Source organism: Coregonus clupeaformis, chromosome 25 (genome assembly GCF_020615455.1).
Source record: "Coregonus clupeaformis isolate EN_2021a chromosome 25, ASM2061545v1, whole genome shotgun sequence".
In the NCBI taxonomy this organism is placed as follows: Eukaryota; Metazoa; Chordata; class Actinopteri; order Salmoniformes; family Salmonidae; genus Coregonus; species Coregonus clupeaformis.
Window position 1 is genome coordinate 21,885,472 of NC_059216.1, and position 17,548 is coordinate 21,903,019.

Consider the following 17,548-nt stretch of genomic DNA (forward strand, 5'->3'; position numbering starts at 1 on the left):
CTGATCTACAGCTTTCTTGGTCCATAAAGATGCAGGAAGATTCTTACGTAGCTAAACATATTGCCAACCTTTATTTTGGCATTTTAAAACACCTTCTTTCACTATCACGACAATCATCTAATCCGACTATCAACTGCCAATTTACGGATACGATTGTGGTTGGTTAGATCAGCACACCAGTTAATAGCGAACATTACACCGCAAGTCAGATGGCTCGTTGCGGAAAATGGTGCATGTTCAAAATAACCAGCTAACGTTAGCTAGCTACGTTGGCTATTAGCTCCTATCTGATATTTTAGCACCATGTTTATCTAGCCAGCTAGCTGGCATAGTAGCTAATATAGCTAGCACCACAGATGAAAGGGTTAGTTATCGTGATCTTTGCTAACAGGTCACATAGCTATCTGCTTAGCTAGTTTGCTTATTGCATGCATGTCCGGGCACGTCGACACTAGCCTTATTGTTAGTGAATTAACTAAACTAATATTTGCAACAGGAGTTTGAGTTTGGTCACTGAAATTAATCAATTTCTCAATACTGCATCTTTCTGTTGGAGAATGATCTAGCTTGCTGCTGATTTTCCCAGCTAGACATTCCTCATCATTGTGCAGTGCTCAGGCGGTGAGTGGCGGCTGGCGTAGCAGCAGCTTTGCTATGTGGAGGAACTATCAGCAAAGCCGATAGAGAAGGGCCGGTAGACTAGAAAAGGCCAATATCGGCCCGATATAGCAGCTCGGACGATTATTGGTCATTCTCTAGTTGCGACAGTCGCAGTGACATTAACTTATTTCATGTCTGTGTGAGAAGGAAACCGACAGTTGCAGCGACTGTCTAAAGACATTCCACCGGAGTAGAAATTAAATGTTGTTTTGACCAGCGACACTTGTCGCATTCTAATTGTCTACAGACATGTCGTTAGACCAAGTATAAACTGACCTGAAGTGTCTCACAATGCTATAGCTGGCTTTCTAACTACAGAAGCTAGCTGTATAGCCTAAGCCTGCCATTTGTTTAGCTAGGTTATTATAGGGCTGTTTAGTGATAACGTTACCTTTAGCCCTGAGCTATCTAGCTCGAGCTTGCCTGCTGTTATTTGATAAATGTAGCTAGTATTGGATTGATAAATGCTCCAAAATGTGGCTAAATATCCAACACTATAATGTCAACATGTGACTAAAGCTGTCAGGTAAGAATTATGTATATGTATATAATCAATTTATTAAACACTTATATAGCTAGCTAGTTTCAGCCAATGGTTGTTGGACAAAGCTATGAAGTTAGCTAGCTAACTGTTGAACTAAAGTAATGTGCATGCCATGATGCTTCACTTACCATAAAATAAGCATCACAAAAAAATTCAAGTGGCATAATTCTGGCTTGCTATCAACAGCAGTCTGTGTCTAGAACCATCAAAATATTTACGCTTGAAGACCTATGTCCTCATGCACCAGGCCAGCGTTTCCCAAGCTCTGTTCTGAGGACCGCAATGAACTTTGATTATTTGAATCAGCTGTGTATTGCTAGGGCAAAAAACAAAATGTGCACCCCTTGGGGTCCCCAGGACCGAGTTTGAGAAACACTGCACTAGGCTAATTTATAATGTGCTTAATGAATGCTCTCTGTTCTGGACAATAATAGCTTTTGCTATTAGTTGTTCTCTGACGAGCCCTGAATGGCCTCCTTTAGGTTGTAATGCTTGCTTGGCCGCTGACACACCCGGCACCACTGTACTCCTCCCTACATCCTGTCAGACTGCAGCAGAGCACATATCCCAATGTATTTTCCATATCCTCTGTTCTATAGAGGGAACAGGAAGCTAGAGGCAGGCAGGAGGTTCTGTGTGTATGTGTGTTCCAGGAAACCTGCCTTAACCTATGAACCCTGGTCTCCTCCATGACCGCACTGGTGTCTACGTCTGTGCATCTCCCCTCAGACTGTTTTTCTTTTCATGGTCTGAGGGCTGACCGCTGACCACACCTTATTGCACTTCAACAGTCCTGACAAATATCTCACTTCCGTTGGGGTTTAGGAGCCATAAGAGGATTACATGTTCGAGTCGAAGCTAACCACATGGGACCTGTATTAGGAGGCTGGTTTGTTGTGACGATTAATTTGATAAGCGGTGTCTGTTACTTTGGTGTAACGGTCACTATCAAAATGTCATAAGCAAAGGACATAAAAAAAAATGCACTGATTATATAGATGTTTTAATGCTGTAGCGTAGAATCTCTGATTTTAAACATTGTGCCCATTTTTTAAAATATATTTTTTATGATTCATACAAATGCTCCTCTACTGCACCTTTTGATGTTGAAGTCTGCTTGTGGCTAAGAAATGTGTATGTGACATTTGATTTGATTTTTGTTTTGTCAATCTTTAAAGAGCACAAAGTATGTTAGTTAGATGTCTTTTTAGTTAGTTATTGGTGATATTTCCTGTTGAGGTCATCAAACATGGCATATCTAGTGTTCTGGAAATAATGATGTGGTTGTGCCAATGACCTCGTGTTCTCAGAGAACAAGGAACTAGTCTTAGTTAGTGGTTTTTCAAAGCTGCTCATTAGAATAGGCCTAGGCAGGCCGATATCTGGAAAAGGGGAAACTCAGGCCATCGGATCAGAATAAATAGTAGCCTATGTCTCCATATTGTACATGTAGGCCTATGGCTTTGAAATATGATTAGGCCTAGTAATGCTACAGTAACTGAACAAAAATATGAATGCAACATGTGAAGTGTTGGTCCCATGTTTCTTGAGCTAAAATAAAAGATCCCAGAAATGTTCCATATGCACAAAAAGCTTATTTCTCTAAAATGTTGTCACACAACACAATGCCACAGATGTCTCAAGTTTTGAGGGAGCGTGCAATTGGCATGCTGACTGCATTAAGGCCCATTTGTCGTGCCATTCATCTGCCGGCATCACCTCATGTTTCAGCATGATAATGCACGGCCCCATGTCGCAAGGATCTGTGCACCGATTGAAGAGCCATTGAAGAGGAATGGGACAACATTCCATAGGCCACAATCAACAGCCTGATCAACTCTATGTGAAGGAGATGTGCCGCGCTGCATGAGGCAAATGGTGGTCACAACAGATACTGACTGTTTTTCGGATTCACACCCCTAGCTTTTTTTTTAAGTTACTGTATCTGTGACCAACAGATGCATATCTGTATTGCCGTTGATGTGAAATCCATAGAATAGGGCCTAATGAATTTATTTCAATTGACTGATTTCCTTAAATGAACTGTAACTCAGTAAAATCTTTGAAATTCTTGCATGTTGCGTTTGTTTTTATTCAGTATATTATGCCTCATCTGGCCAGCTCCTCTTTCAATAAGGTAATTGGTTTGAAATCCTCTTTGGCCATTCACTAACAGGAGTACCAGGAAGAGAAGTTGCTGAGTAAATGAACCAGTCATCTCAGCACTTTGCAATCCCCGCCTCTGACATTGCACCTCAATCCCACAAACTAATTGGATAGCCGAGCCAAGAGTCAGTTCTGTATGTACACCCTGCGCCATAGGATTAGGCCTACCACTTAAAGGCTTGCAAAGTGTAAAGTAAAGCTGTCAGCACTATCACTAGTGTTGGGTGTGCTTGTTGATGTTTTGCATGGAGTATGAATGTCGAGGGTCTTGTCATGTTTGGATGTTTTGCGTTCTAGTTCTGATGAATGGCCACCATTCACACTGCCATGGTCAAGTTATGCTGTAGTGCACGCAGTGGTTCCTTACGCTGTCATTGTAAGCCTCTGCATGGTGCCACTTCCAAATGATGCCACATTGTAGGACTATGTTGGGAACAACATTTATTTTGCCTGTGCCAAACCAAATACAGAACTGACCTTATATGGTCCACTTACTCATAGTACCTGCATTAGATTTACTGTAGGCCTAAACTTTGGAGAGTCTGCTTTTGAGTTCAGTTCCATGCCCAAGCCATCAGGGCGTTGTTGATCTGATCACCTAAGTGATTGGCTAAGCTAACAGGGCGTTGTTGATCTGATCACTCGGTGATTAGGGATGTGCACGGTTATTCAAAAATATCAGAACGTAGACTAGTATTAAAATACTAGTGAGTTAATCTTTTGCGCAAAAACATTTATTGGCCTATTTTAACACAGGCTTTTTCTAAATTAAAATATCCATGTTACATTGTTTCATACAAGGATATACCATGACATTTCAAATTATTTAATAAAACTATATTTTCAATGTATTGTTTATGACAAGCTCCTCATTAAAAAATACCGGTAGCCATCCGGTAGCCTTTTAAAGGTGTAGCTTGTTGTTTATGTTGGCCAATCAAAGTGGCAAAGAGGCTCAATGTGTAGCAAGTGGAGTGAGAGTTCACTAATGCAATGCAAGATGGAATAAGTTACAGAATTAAAGTTTGTGAAACGAGAAGGAGTAGGCTACAACAAGCAACCAACAGGTAGGCTGTTTTATTTGGATGGAGTTGGAGAGAGAGCACAAAATGTGGCCTCAGTTAGCTTAGCTAGCTATAGGGCTGACCCCATTTAGTTGACTGGTCGATTGTTTGGTAGATCGAGATTTCTTTAATCGAGCAGTCAGTAGCAAATTGTAAAAACAAAAAATCATGGTGCACAAGACACCTGTCTGATTCGTGCCTGTCTGAGTGGACTAATCCATCGCGGAGGCTGTGGGGATGGCATAGTCCATCACTCTAAGACATGCTACTGAAATTATATACAGTGCATTCGGGAAGTATTGGGACCTCTTCCCTTTTTCCACATTTTGTTACATTACAGCCTTATTCGAAAAAATTGATACAATTATTTATTTTTCCTCATCAATCTACACATAATACCCCATAATGACAAAGCGAAAATGTTTGCAAATGTATTACCAATAAAGAACAGAAATACCTTATTTACATAAGTATTCAGACCTTTTGTTATGAGACTTGAAATTGAGCTCAGGTGCATCCTGTTTCTATTGATCATCCTTGAGATGTTTCTACAACTTGATTGGAGTCCACCTGTGGTAAATTCAATTGATTGGACATGATTTGGAAAGGCACACACCTGTTTTATTTAAGGTCCCAAAGTGCATGTCAGAGCAAAAACCAAGCCATGAGGTCAAAGGAGTTGTCCTTAGAGATCCGAGACAGGATTGTGTCGACGCACAAATCTGGGGAAGGGTACCAAAATATTTCTGCAGTATTGAAGGTCCCCAATAACACAGTGGCCTCCATCATTCTTAAATGGAAGAAGTTTGGAACCACCAAGAGTTTTCCGAGAGCTGGCCGCCCGGCCAAACTGAGCAATCTTGGGAGAATGGCCTTGGTCAGGGAGGTGACCAAGAACCCCATGTTCACTCTGACAGAGCTCCAGAGTTCCGCTGTGGAGATAGGAGAACCTTCCAGAAGGACAACCATCTCTGCAGCACTCCACCAATCAGGGCTTTATGGTAGAGTGGCCAGACGGAAACCACTCCTTAGTAAAAGGCACATGACAGCCCGCTTGGAGTTTGCCAAAAAGCACCTAAAGGACTCTCCGACCATGAGAAACAAGATTCTCTGGTGTTGTGAAACCAAGGTTGAACTCTTTGGCCTGAATACCAAGCATCACGTCTGGAGGAAACCTGGCACCATCCCTACGGTGAAGCATGGTGGTGGCAGCATCATGCTGTGGGGATGTTTTTCAGCGGCAGGGACTGGGAGACTAGTCAGGATCGAGGGAAAGATGAACGAAGCAATGTACAGAGAGCTCCTTGATGAAAACCTACTCCAGAGTGCTCAGGACCTCAGACTGGGGCGAAGGTTCACCTTCCAACAGGACAATGACCCTAAGCACACAGCCAAGACAACACAGGAGTGGCTTCGGGACAAGTCTCTGAATGTCCTTGTTTGGCCCAGCCAGAGCCCGGACTTGAACCCGATCGAACATCTCTGGAAAAACCTGAAAATAGCTGTGCAGCGACGCTCCCCATCCAACCTGACAGAGTTTGTGAGGATCTGTAGAGAAGAATGAGAGAAACTCCCCAAATACAGTTGTGCCAAGCTTGTAGCGTCATACCCAAGAAGACTCCAGGCTGTAATTGCTGCGAAAGGTACTTCAACAAAGAACTGGGTAAAGGGTCTGAATAATTATGTAAATGTGTTATTTCCGTTTTTTGGTTGTTGTAAATTAGCACAAAAAGAAACTGTTTTTGCTTTGTCATTATGGTGTATTGTGTGTAGATTGATGAGGGGGGGAACAATTTTAATCAATTTTAGAATAAGGCTGTAACGTAACAAAATGTGGAAAAAGTCAGGGGGTCGAATACTTTCCGAATGCACTGTATGGTTATATTATGTAAGTACAATGGTGCAACACTAATTTTAAAAAATATTATTTTATAACATGCGCTTTCTCCCGCGTTGGATAGCGGTCACTACCCGCAGTTCTGAAACATCAGTGCACTGTTGAATTTTGCCGCCTTTTCCTAGACCATGTTGCTATGTGCATAATGGCAAAGTTAACCAGCGTTTTGGTGTTGAGAACAATGCGGCGGAGGCAGCAGCAGAGTGAGGAAATTAGAAAACAGCCCTTGCCTTAATAGTCTAAGAAAAGTGAGGAGCGAGGAAACTCCAACTTAATTAGGTCTATAATCAGTTGCCTGATGTCATAAATCATCCATGTGCAGTACCAGTCAAAAGTTTGGACACACCGACTCATTCAAGGGTTTTTCTTTATTTTTTACTATTTTCTACATGGTAGAATAATAGTGAAGACATCATAACTATGAAATAACACAAATGGAATCATGTAGTAACCAAAAATGCGTTAAACAAATATATTTTATATTTGAGATTCTTCAAAGTAGCCACCCTTTGCCTTGATGACAGCTTTGCACACTTGGCATTCTCTCAACCAGCTTCATGAGGTAGTCATCTGGAATGCTTTTCCAACAGTCTTGAAGGAGTTCCCACATATGCTGAGCACTTTTGGCTGCTTTTCCTTCACTCTGCGGTCCAACTCATCCCAAACCATCTCAATTGGGTTGAGGTCGGGTGATTGTGGAGGCCAGGTCATCTGATGCAGCACTCCATCACTCTCCTTCTTGGTCACCCATAGCCCTTACACAGCCTGGAGGTGTGTTTTGGGTCATTGTCATGTTGAAAAACAAATGATAGTCCCACTAAGCGTAAACCAGATGGGATGGCGTATCGCTGCAGAATGCTGTGGTAGCCATGCTGGTTAAGTGTGCCTTGAATTCTAAATAAATCACAGACGGTGTTACCAGCAAAGCAGCCCCACACCATCACACCTCCTCCATGCTTCACGGTGGGAACCAAATTTGGACTAATCAGACCAAAGGACAGATTTCCACCAGTCTAATGTCCATTGCTCGTGTTTCTTGGCCCAAGCAAGTCTTCTTATTAGTGTCCTTTAGTAGTGGTTTCTTTGGAGCAATTCGACCATGAAGGCCTGATTCACGCAGTCTCCTCTGAACAGTTGATGTTGAGATGTGTCTGTTACTTCAACTCTGTGAAGCATTTATTTGGGCTGCGATCAGAGGTGCAGTTAACTCTAATGAATTTATCCTCTGCAGCAGAGGTAACTTGGTCTTCCTTTCCTGTGGCGGTCCTCATGAGAGCCAGTTTCATCTTAGCGCTTGATGGTTTTTGCGACTGCACTTGGAAGAAACTTCCAAAGTTCTTAATGTTCCGCTTTGACTGACCTTCATGTCTTAAAGTAATGAAGGACTGTCGTTTCTCTTTGCTTATTTGAGCTGTTCTTGCCATAATCTGGACTTGGTCTTTTACCAAATAGGGCTATCTTCTGTATACCCCCTACCTTGTCACAACACAACTGATTGGCTCAAACGCATTAAGAAGGAACGAAATTCCACAAATTAATTTTGAACAAGGCACACTTGTTAATTGAAATGCATTCCAGTTGATTATCTCATGTAGCTGGTTGAGAGAATGCCAAGAGTGTGCAAAGCTGTCATCAAGGCAAAGGGTGGCTACTTTGAAGAATCTCAAATATAAAATACATTTTGATTTGTTTAACACTTTTTTGGTTACTACATGATTCCATATGTGTTATTTCATACACTACTCAAAAAAATAAAGGGAACACTTAAACAACACAATGTAACTCCAAGTCAATCACACTTCTGTGAAATCAAACTGTCCACTTAGGAAGCAACACTGATTGACAATACATTTCACATGCTGTTGTGCAAATGGAATAGACAACAGGTGGAAATTATAGGCAATTAGCAAGACACCCCCAATAAAGGACTGGTTTTGCAGGTGGTGACCACAGACCACTTCTCAGTTCCTATGCTTCCTGGCTGATGTTTTGGTCACTTTTGAATGCTGGCGGTGCTTTCACTCTAGTGGTAGCATGAGACGGAGTCTACAACCCACACAAGTGGCTCAGGTAGTGCAGCTCATCCAGGATGGCACATCAATGCGAGCTGTGGCAAGAAGGTTTGCTGTGTCTGTCAGCGTAGTGTCCAGAGCATGGAGGCACTACCAGGAGACAGGCCAGTACATCAGGAGACGTGGAGGAGGCCGTAGGAGGGCAACAACCCAGCAGCAGGACTGCTACCTCCGCCTTTGTGCAAGGAGGAGCAGGAGGAGCACTGCCAGAGCCCTGCAAAATGACCTCCAGCAGGCCACAAATGTGCATGTGTCTGCTCAAACGGTCAGAAACAGACTCCATGAGGGTGGTATGAGGGCCCGGCGTCCACAGGTGGGGGTTGTGCTTACAGCCCAACACCATGCAGGACGTTTGGCATTTGCCAGAGAACACCAAGATTGGCAAATTCGCCACAGGCGCCCTGTGCTCTTCACAGATGGGTCAGTCATGGTGTGGGGTGGCATTTCTTTGGGGGGCCGCACAGCCCTCCATGTGCTCGCCAGAGGTAGCCTGACTGCCATTAGGTACCGAGATGAGATCCTCAGACCCCTTGTGAGACCACATGCTGGTGCGGTTGGCCCTGGGTTCCTCCTAATGCAAGACAATGCTAGACCTCATGTGGCTGGAATATGTCAGCAGTTCCTGCAAGAGGAAGGCATTGATGCTATGGACTGGCCCGCCCGTTCCCCAGACCTGAATCCAATTGAGCACATCTGGGACATCATGTCTCGCTCCATCCACCAACGCCACTTTGCACCACAGACTGGAGGCCAGGAGTTGGCGGATGCTTTAGTCCAGGTCTGGGAGGAGATCCCTCAGGAGACCATCCGGCACCTCATCAAGAGCATGCCCAGGCGTTGTAGGGAGGTCATACAGGTACGTGGAGGCCACACACACTACTGAGCCTCATTTTGACTTGTTTTAAGGACATTACATCAAAGTTGGATCAGCCTGTAGTGTGGTTTTCCACTTTAATTTTGAGGGTGGCTCCAAATCCAGACCTCCATGGGTTGATAAATATGATTTCCATTGATAATTTTTGTGTGATTTTGTTGTCAGCACATTCAACTATGTAAAGAAAAAAGTATTTAATAAGATTATTTCATTCATTCAGATCTAGGATGTGTTATTTTAGTGTTCCCTTAATTTTTTTGAGCAGTGTAGTTTTGATGTTTTCACTATTATTCTACAATGTAGAAAATAGTAAAAATAAAGAAAAACCCTTGAATGAGTAGGCGTGTCCAGAATTTCGACTGGTACTGTATATATTTGCTACTGCTTGACAAAGAAAAATGTCGACCATCAGCCTACCGACCAAACAATCGACCAGTCGACTAATTTGTGTCAGTCTTAGTATCAGTCAATCATTTATTCGTTCATATCATCACACAGCATACGAGTCATTCATGATTTTGTATGTTTTGTCAAACAAGGGAGTGTGCAATTGGCATGCTGACTGCAGGAATGTCCACCAGAGCTGTTGCCAGAGAATGTAATGTTCATTGCTCTACCATAAGCTTCCTCTAACGTCGTTTTAGAGAATTTGGCAGTACGTCCAACAGACCTCACAACTGCAGACCACGTGTATGGCGTTGTGTGGGTGAGCGGTTTTCTGATGTCAGAGTGCCCCATGAACAGAGTGCCTCATGGTGGGGTTATGGTATGGTTAGGCATAAGCTATGGACAACTAACAATTGCATTTTATCAATGGCTTTTTGAATGAACAGAGATACCGTGATGAGATCCTGAGGCACATTGTTGCGCCATTCATCCGCCGCCATCACCTCATGTTTCAGCATGATAATGCACGGCGCCATGTCGCAGGGATCTGTACACAATTCCTGGAAGCTGAAAATGTCCCAGTTCTTCCATGGCCTGCATACTCACCAGACATGTCACCCATTGATCATGTTTGGGATGCTCTGGATCGACGTGTATGACAGCGTGTTCCAGTTCCCGCCAATATCCAGCGACTTCGCATAGCGGCAGGTAGCTTAGTGGTTAAGAGCGTTGTGCCAGTAACCGAAAGGTCGCTGGTTCTAATCCCCGAGCCGACTAGGTGAAAAATCTGTCTGTGCCCTTGAGCAAGGCACTTAACCCTAATTGCTCCTGTAAGTCGCTCTGGATAAGAGCGTCTGCTAAATGACTAAAATTTAAAACATTAAAATGAGTGGGACAACATTCCACAGGCCACAATCAATATCCTGATAAACTCAATGCGAAGTAGATGTCGCGCTGCATGAGGCAAATGGTGGTCACACCAGATACTGACTGGTTTTCTGATCCACACCCCTACTTTTTTTTTTTTTTAAGGTATCTGTGACCAACAGATGCATATCTTTATTCCCAGTCATGTGAAATCCATAGATTAGGGCCAAATTATTTTATTTAAATTCACTGATTTCTTTATATGAACTGTAACTCAGTAAAATCTTTGAAATTGTTGCGTTTTATATTTTTGTTCAGTGTAGATAATCCTGTTCAAGCCTCGGTCTCTTGCGCAATACGCACCTGCTCTTCAAGGCCCAGGAAAAGCTAGATTAGAATAGCTTGCTGGACATACAGTACCAGTCAAAGGTTTGGACACACCTACTCATTCAAGGGTCTTTCTTTATTTTTTTTTACTATTTGTTACATTGTAGAACAATAGTGAAGACATCAAAACAATGAAATAACACATATGGAATCAAAGTGTTCCACAAATCAAAATATATTTTGTTTTAGATTCTTCAAAGTAGCCACCCTTTGCCTTGATGACAGTTTTATATTTCAAAATGTAAATCAAATTCGCTAGCCTATAATTGCAACTTTGTAGGCCGCATGTCCTGCACCATCATCACTTGTTCTCTCACAGGTTCATGGTTTGAAAGAGGTGTGTATTTCCAGTCCATATAAAACAGTATTATACAATACAGTAATGCAGTGCACACTCAAAAAGATTAGCCTACTGGAACTTGTTTCATTTATTTACCCAAGAGAGCTTTGCTACATCTATGGGCTTTTATATATTTTTCTGTCATGCATAATATGCGGTAGCCTATATATCGTAGGCTATGTATTGGGCACAATCATTTGGGCTTTTTTTGGCTTGGGCTCATAAAATGTCTTTAACGTATGGCTCATCAGGCTTATGTAGTATCAGGATTTAATTTCCATGCCGATCAAAACTCGAATCACATCCAGACATTTATATGCTTTAGAATGACACTTCCGGTCTTGACAGGAAATACCGGGTTAACAAGGAGAGAAGCAATTTATTCTCGGGATGGAACATTTGTATAACACCAGGAAAATATTCAACCCTAGTCCTGTCCTCTCCAAATGGCAAATCCTCATTTTGGAGAGATGCCTAGGTCCTGTCCTCTTCCAATGGAAAATCCTCATTTACAGGATCAGTCATTCATGAAGGGAATAACAAGATAATGGAAAGCAAAGCACACACTAGGGTTGCACGTACTGACATGGTTGGATGAATGCTGTCATACAATTGTGTTTATAGGCTACTTATTTATCTGGAGGAAGTATGGAGCATAGCATATTTATTCGATAAGGGATATACAGAAGGTAGACCTGTATATAGATGGATAGCTTCATACTTTATTAAACTAGGCCTAACCCACAATGGGTAAACTCAGTAGTAGTATTTTGTTGTTGGCATGCATATTATCAGGCTTCTACCTCCTGACTCTTCTCCTCTCTTCATGTTGTGCAGAGCCCACAGGGTAGCTGTGGTTAGCCATGGAGGATGGGAAGCCAGTATGGGCGCCCCACCCCACCGATGGGTTCCAGCTGGGCATGATCGTGGACATCGGAGCTGACACCCTCACCATCGAATCACTCAACCAGAAGGGCAAGGTCAGTCAGACTTGGCACAGTTTTGAACACGTGTCAAACCCGTTCCATGGAGGGCAGAGTGCCTGCTGTTTTTTTCCTCTTCTCCCTTGTATTAGATTGATCATTTAAGGTCATTTGATTAGTTAGGAACTCGTCTGGTTGTCTAGGTCTTAATTGGACACAAATTCAAAGGAAATAACAAAAACCAACACACTCGACCCCGTGGAATGAGTCTGTCTGTTTATGTTTTGTATCACGATATACACTTGAGTGTACAAAACATTAGGACTGCTCTTTCCATGATATAGACTGACCAGGTGAATCCAGGTGAAAGCTATGAACCCTTATTGATGTCACTTGTTAAATCCACTTCAATCAGTGTAGATGAAAGGGAGGAGACAGGTTAAATAAGGATTTTTAAGCCTTGAGACAATTGAGACAATGATTGTGTGTCATTCAGAGGTTGAATGGACAAGAGAAAATATTGAAGTGCCTTTGAACGGGGTATGGTAGTAGGTGCCAGAATGTGTCAAGAACTGCAACGCTGCTGGGTTTTTCACGCTCAACAATTTCCCGTGTGTATCAAGAATGGTCCACCACCCAAAGGACATCCAGCCAACTTGACCCAACTGTGGGAAGCTTTGGAGTCAGCATTGGCCAGCATCCCTGTGGAACGCTTTCGACACCTTGTAGAGTCCATGCCCTGACGAATTGAGGCTGTTCTGAGGGCAAAATGTGGTACAACTCAATATTAGGAAGGTGTTCCTAATGTTTTGTAATCTCAGGGGCAGTTTCGCGGACAGTGTTTAATTTAAATCAGGACTAGGCTAATTCTACTTAAATTAATTTAGATTTAAAAAATGTCTTAGGAAGTCCCAGACTAAGGTAGCCTGATTAGATTAACGATGTGCACTTGGTGCTGACCTGAGGATGCTTAAAGAAACAGGGATGGGACGCTAATACATAAGCATTGTGTGGAATTGGAGCAAGTCACCTAAACCAAACAATGGACAGAGGTAAAAGAAAACATTTCAATAATTTCAGGAACTTTGAAAAAATCCTCTTGAAGCAAATTGTCAAACCAACAAATGATCGAGAAAAAACAGCATGATTCATCAACCGAAAACAAGAAAAATAATGCCTAGACTACCATGTGTAATGAATTCAACTCAAATGAAAAAGTAAACAAAAGGACGCTACAACAACTTGAGGTAAGATGCTGTATTGTTGGCCCACTTTTACAAATCAGTCACTTTGAAATGTCTGTTTTCTTGTGTAACACAACACAGTGGGGCCTAATTGTATTTGTGAGACAGAAATATAACAAACAATATCATACATAATTACTAATATAATTCCTGTATTATTTTGTCTTTCTAAGTTCCTGTGGAAAAACATAAAAATCTACTTAAAGAAGACAAATGCTGTTGCTTGTAGGTAGCGTTTCAAGACTGGTGGAGGTACCCCAGTTAGACCAGAGACAGATGAGCAGGGGGACTTGTTGACCGGGGTCATTGATAACCAGCAACCCCTGGAAGGTATCCCCGATGATGACCATTTGGACAGTTCAGATGGGGGACCGTTCCAATCCTCATTTGGTTGGACACGTTCATTCAACATGTGCCATCCCAGGACTGCAGGCGATATGCAATGTTGTCAGTCATCTCTTGCACTCCCATAATAAAAAGTATGTAATGAACTCAACTCTTGAAGAAATAATGTTCTCTAATGCAGCAATGTAATCATTTTCTAGAGGCAGATGATAACCATAGCTTGAAGGGGACTTGTCTTAGCAGGATGAAGGTCAGCCCGCAACATCTGCAGCAGCCAGGAGGGAAGGTTGTGTCACTAACCTGGGCCAGAGGACAAAGACGGAGGCTGAGCATGCGTGACAAACTAATGTATTTAAAAGAAGAGCACTATATGAAGATGCAAATCCTTTGTGTTGAGTTGGCTATGAAGGAGGAGGAGAGAAACAGGAAGCAGCAGCAGTACCAATGTTCTTCTCAAACCAGCACCAGTTCTGGGTCCTGATATTTCCATTTGTGAATTAAAAACCTTTTTGTTACCGATCCATGGCTATTGTTTGCTTCAATCACTTGAGCTGTCTTTGTTGTGAGAAGTGCAGCATAGCAAAAGCATCTCTGCTGGCTAGTCCATTTCTGTCATTGTCTGCCTCAACCATGGGAACACCTGGGCCATCCTCATCTTCAATGCGAGGATCTGGGCAGCCATACTGTTTGAGGGAATTGTGAAGCACTGCTATTGAAATTATGACAACGCAGCATCTTCTTGGTTGAATGCGCAGTGTGTTTCTGAGACACTGGAAACAACTCCACTACACCTCTGGTGCGGATATGAGCTTGGTTGTACTGTTGTTGCTCAGGTCCTATTGCATGAAGATGAAGTTGGTCTGTGCATACCCACTGTCACCAAGTATGATTCCACTGTTGTCCTCCTTCATGCTGAGCACACAGAGGAGTTTTGGAAAATCCTTCAGTCATGAGTTGCACCTTTCCAACGTGCAGTTATGTTGGAGAACTACAAATTGATTTAATCAAAATAATTCAGTGGGTTTCTCCTGTCTATAACTGCCCTTCTGTCTGTCCTTGGTGGTGCTCTTTGATCATCATTGAAATAGTCCAGGTAATCCATTTTCCTCCATTACCAAGGTCAACCTGGGGGCCAACATCCTTTAATCTGAAGTTAAGCCTGCCTCTGGCCAGGTTTAATTTAAGCCTTCACTTAGATCTAGATTAACTCTAATCGTCCTAGACTAGGGCAAGTCTGAGACTATTTTAAACCATGTCTGAGAAATGCAATTTCAGTTAATCCAGTTTAAAAGTGGAATTTAGTCTAGGATCAGGCTTAATCTTTGTCCGCGAAACTGCCCCTCAGTGTACAGTACCAGTCAAATGTTTGGACACACCTACTCATTCAAGGGTTTTTCTTTATTTTTACTATTTTCTACATTGTAGAATAATAGTGAAGACATCAAAACTATGAGATAACACATATGGAATCATGTAGTAACCAAAAAAGTGTAAAACAAATCAAAATGTATTTTAGATTTTAGATTCTTCAAAGTAGCCACCCTTTGCCTTGAGAAATATGAGAGCATGTAAAACAGCCCAGCGCTGTACCAGTGTCACTAACAGAGGCAATCAATAAGTCATGTGAGCAGCAACAGCAGGTGTGGTGATTGTGTTACCGGGAGGGAAAGATCATTAGAGTAAAAAGAGCCACCTGTTGCCCTTAGGTCACTCCCCAGTGCGTTGCTTTCACTGAATGAGTTTGATATTCACAACAACAAAAGCCTGTGTATATAGCAAGCTAACAGCAGAGTGATTCTGCTAAGTTGTATGGAATTGTTTTAAGAAGGTCATACCAAGGATAATTTTTGCTGTTTGATTTAGAATTTTACGATCCCTTGAAGTATAAAAAATAAATGTTTATTTGGCCTTACTGCTATTAGCCCATACAAACGCATTGAATATCAGATTCACCTCATGGAACAACAGATAGCCCCCCCCCCCAAATAATCTAATAATAATAATCTGAGTGTCTGTATCTGAGAGATATAAGAAAGAGCAGGAATGTATTTATTTTTTACAGTCTCCATAATATATACTTCCATTAATTTTTTTCAACTGGTACTGGGGGACCTTCAGACGAGTCTTGTGAGGCCTGTGGACGTCCTAGAGCAAAAATAACTGACGTACGTATTCGTGAGAGTCTCACCTCTCCACAGAGGAATTAGTGTGTAGCCCAAACTGTTCGGACGTTACAGACAGAAGTTGGCAGATCGGCTGTACCGACTTCAGACGACTCCCAAGAAGCTTGTGGGGGTCATAGAGCAAATCGTGTTCGTGAGAGTCTCATCTTTCCATAAAGGGGTCATAATATCTTGTAGGCCAAACTGTTCGGGCGCTACAGACAATTTTGTGAGAATACCGATTTTCGGGATGTCTCATGGTCTGACAAACACCGCTCTGTCACCTTTCACCACAGATGCGGAAGTGCGACATTGACAGATGTGGTGGATTGAGACTCCTCCAATGCAAAAAACCTGATATCTCTAGCTTAAACTAACAGATTTTTATGGGAATGTTTTTTATTATGCTAATTATATTTCAGTGGGGGCGCGGACATCGGCTCCAGGCCCTGGACCGGTCACTAACGGATACAGGGGCTCATTGAGCGTCTTTCACTGAGCTCATTAAAGCCAAAGCTCTGCCCAGCATGATTCTCTGTCAGAGCAGTATCCTGGCTATGTCTTGTTAGCAGGAAGTTTTGCACCCATTTTTGTTGGGGCTGGCAGCTAGGTGCCGTGGCGCACAAAGCTCATTATTTTCGCGTACGTGCTGTTTGTGCCAGTGGGACACACACACACACTCGTAGCGCTCATACAATTAACTGGGCAGGAGTGTGTGTTGAGGCCTGTCAAAGTGTGTATAGGGTGTTGTAAATAATGTGCGGTATCCACACGGCTGGGTTCCCACAGTAACAGTACAGAGCCGTATCTAAACTCATAGTACTAGCCAGACACACACACACACACACACACACAGCTCATATCCTGTTTCCCTCCCACCAAATTATTTATCAGCCTGCCATGTCCTTCCCCTTGTTTCTCTCACAAGCAGCTTGTTCCTTTCAATGTTTTGCCATTACCTCAGACTCTGTATAGTACTGGGAGAATAACAGAGTTTCTCTCACAAGCAGCTTGTTCCTTTCAATGTTTTGCCATTACCTCAGACTCTGTATAGTACTGGGAGAATAACAGAGTTTCTCTCACAAGCAGCTTGTTCCTTTCAATGTTTTGCCATTACCTCAGACTCTGTATAGTACTGGGAGAATAACAGAGTTTCTCTCACAAGCAGCTTGTTCCTTTCAATGTTTTGCCATTACCTCAGACTCTGTATAGTACTGGGAGAATAACAGAGTTTCTCTCACAAGCAGCTTGTTCCTTTCAATGTTTTGCCATTACCTCAGACTCTGTATAGTACTGGGAGAATAATAGAGTTTCTCTCACAATCAGCTTGTTCCTTTCAATGTATTGCCATTACCTCAGACTCTATAGTAGCCTACTGGGAGAATATCAGAGACTTAGTTGATGAACTTGACAACAAACACTCAAACATTGATTTGTGTTAGTATGTTAATGCAATGTTAATGAAGAAATATATAAACATTTTAGTCCTTTCCAGGTTGAAGTAGAACATTTTCAGGAGTCCCTTATGAGACATTAGTAAATGGACAGGCTCTTCATATACACCACAACTGGTGGAGGCCTTCTCATGAGAATGTTTAGATGGTGTTAATGTTAGT

General features: G+C 42.4%; 1 protein-coding gene across 1 annotated transcript in view; it reads left to right on the forward strand.

Moving 5' to 3' along the window:
• Nucleotides 1-17,548, forward strand: part of LOC121539410 (unconventional myosin-VI-like) — a 97,522-nt gene that overhangs the window by 3,808 nt on the left and 76,166 nt on the right. Inside the window, exon 2 of the mRNA XM_041847890.1 lies at nt 12,096-12,238. Within this exon, the coding sequence (XP_041703824.1) occupies nt 12,122-12,238 (117 nt within the window). The 5' untranslated portion in view covers nt 12,096-12,121. The remainder of the gene's footprint in view (nt 1-12,095; nt 12,239-17,548) is intronic.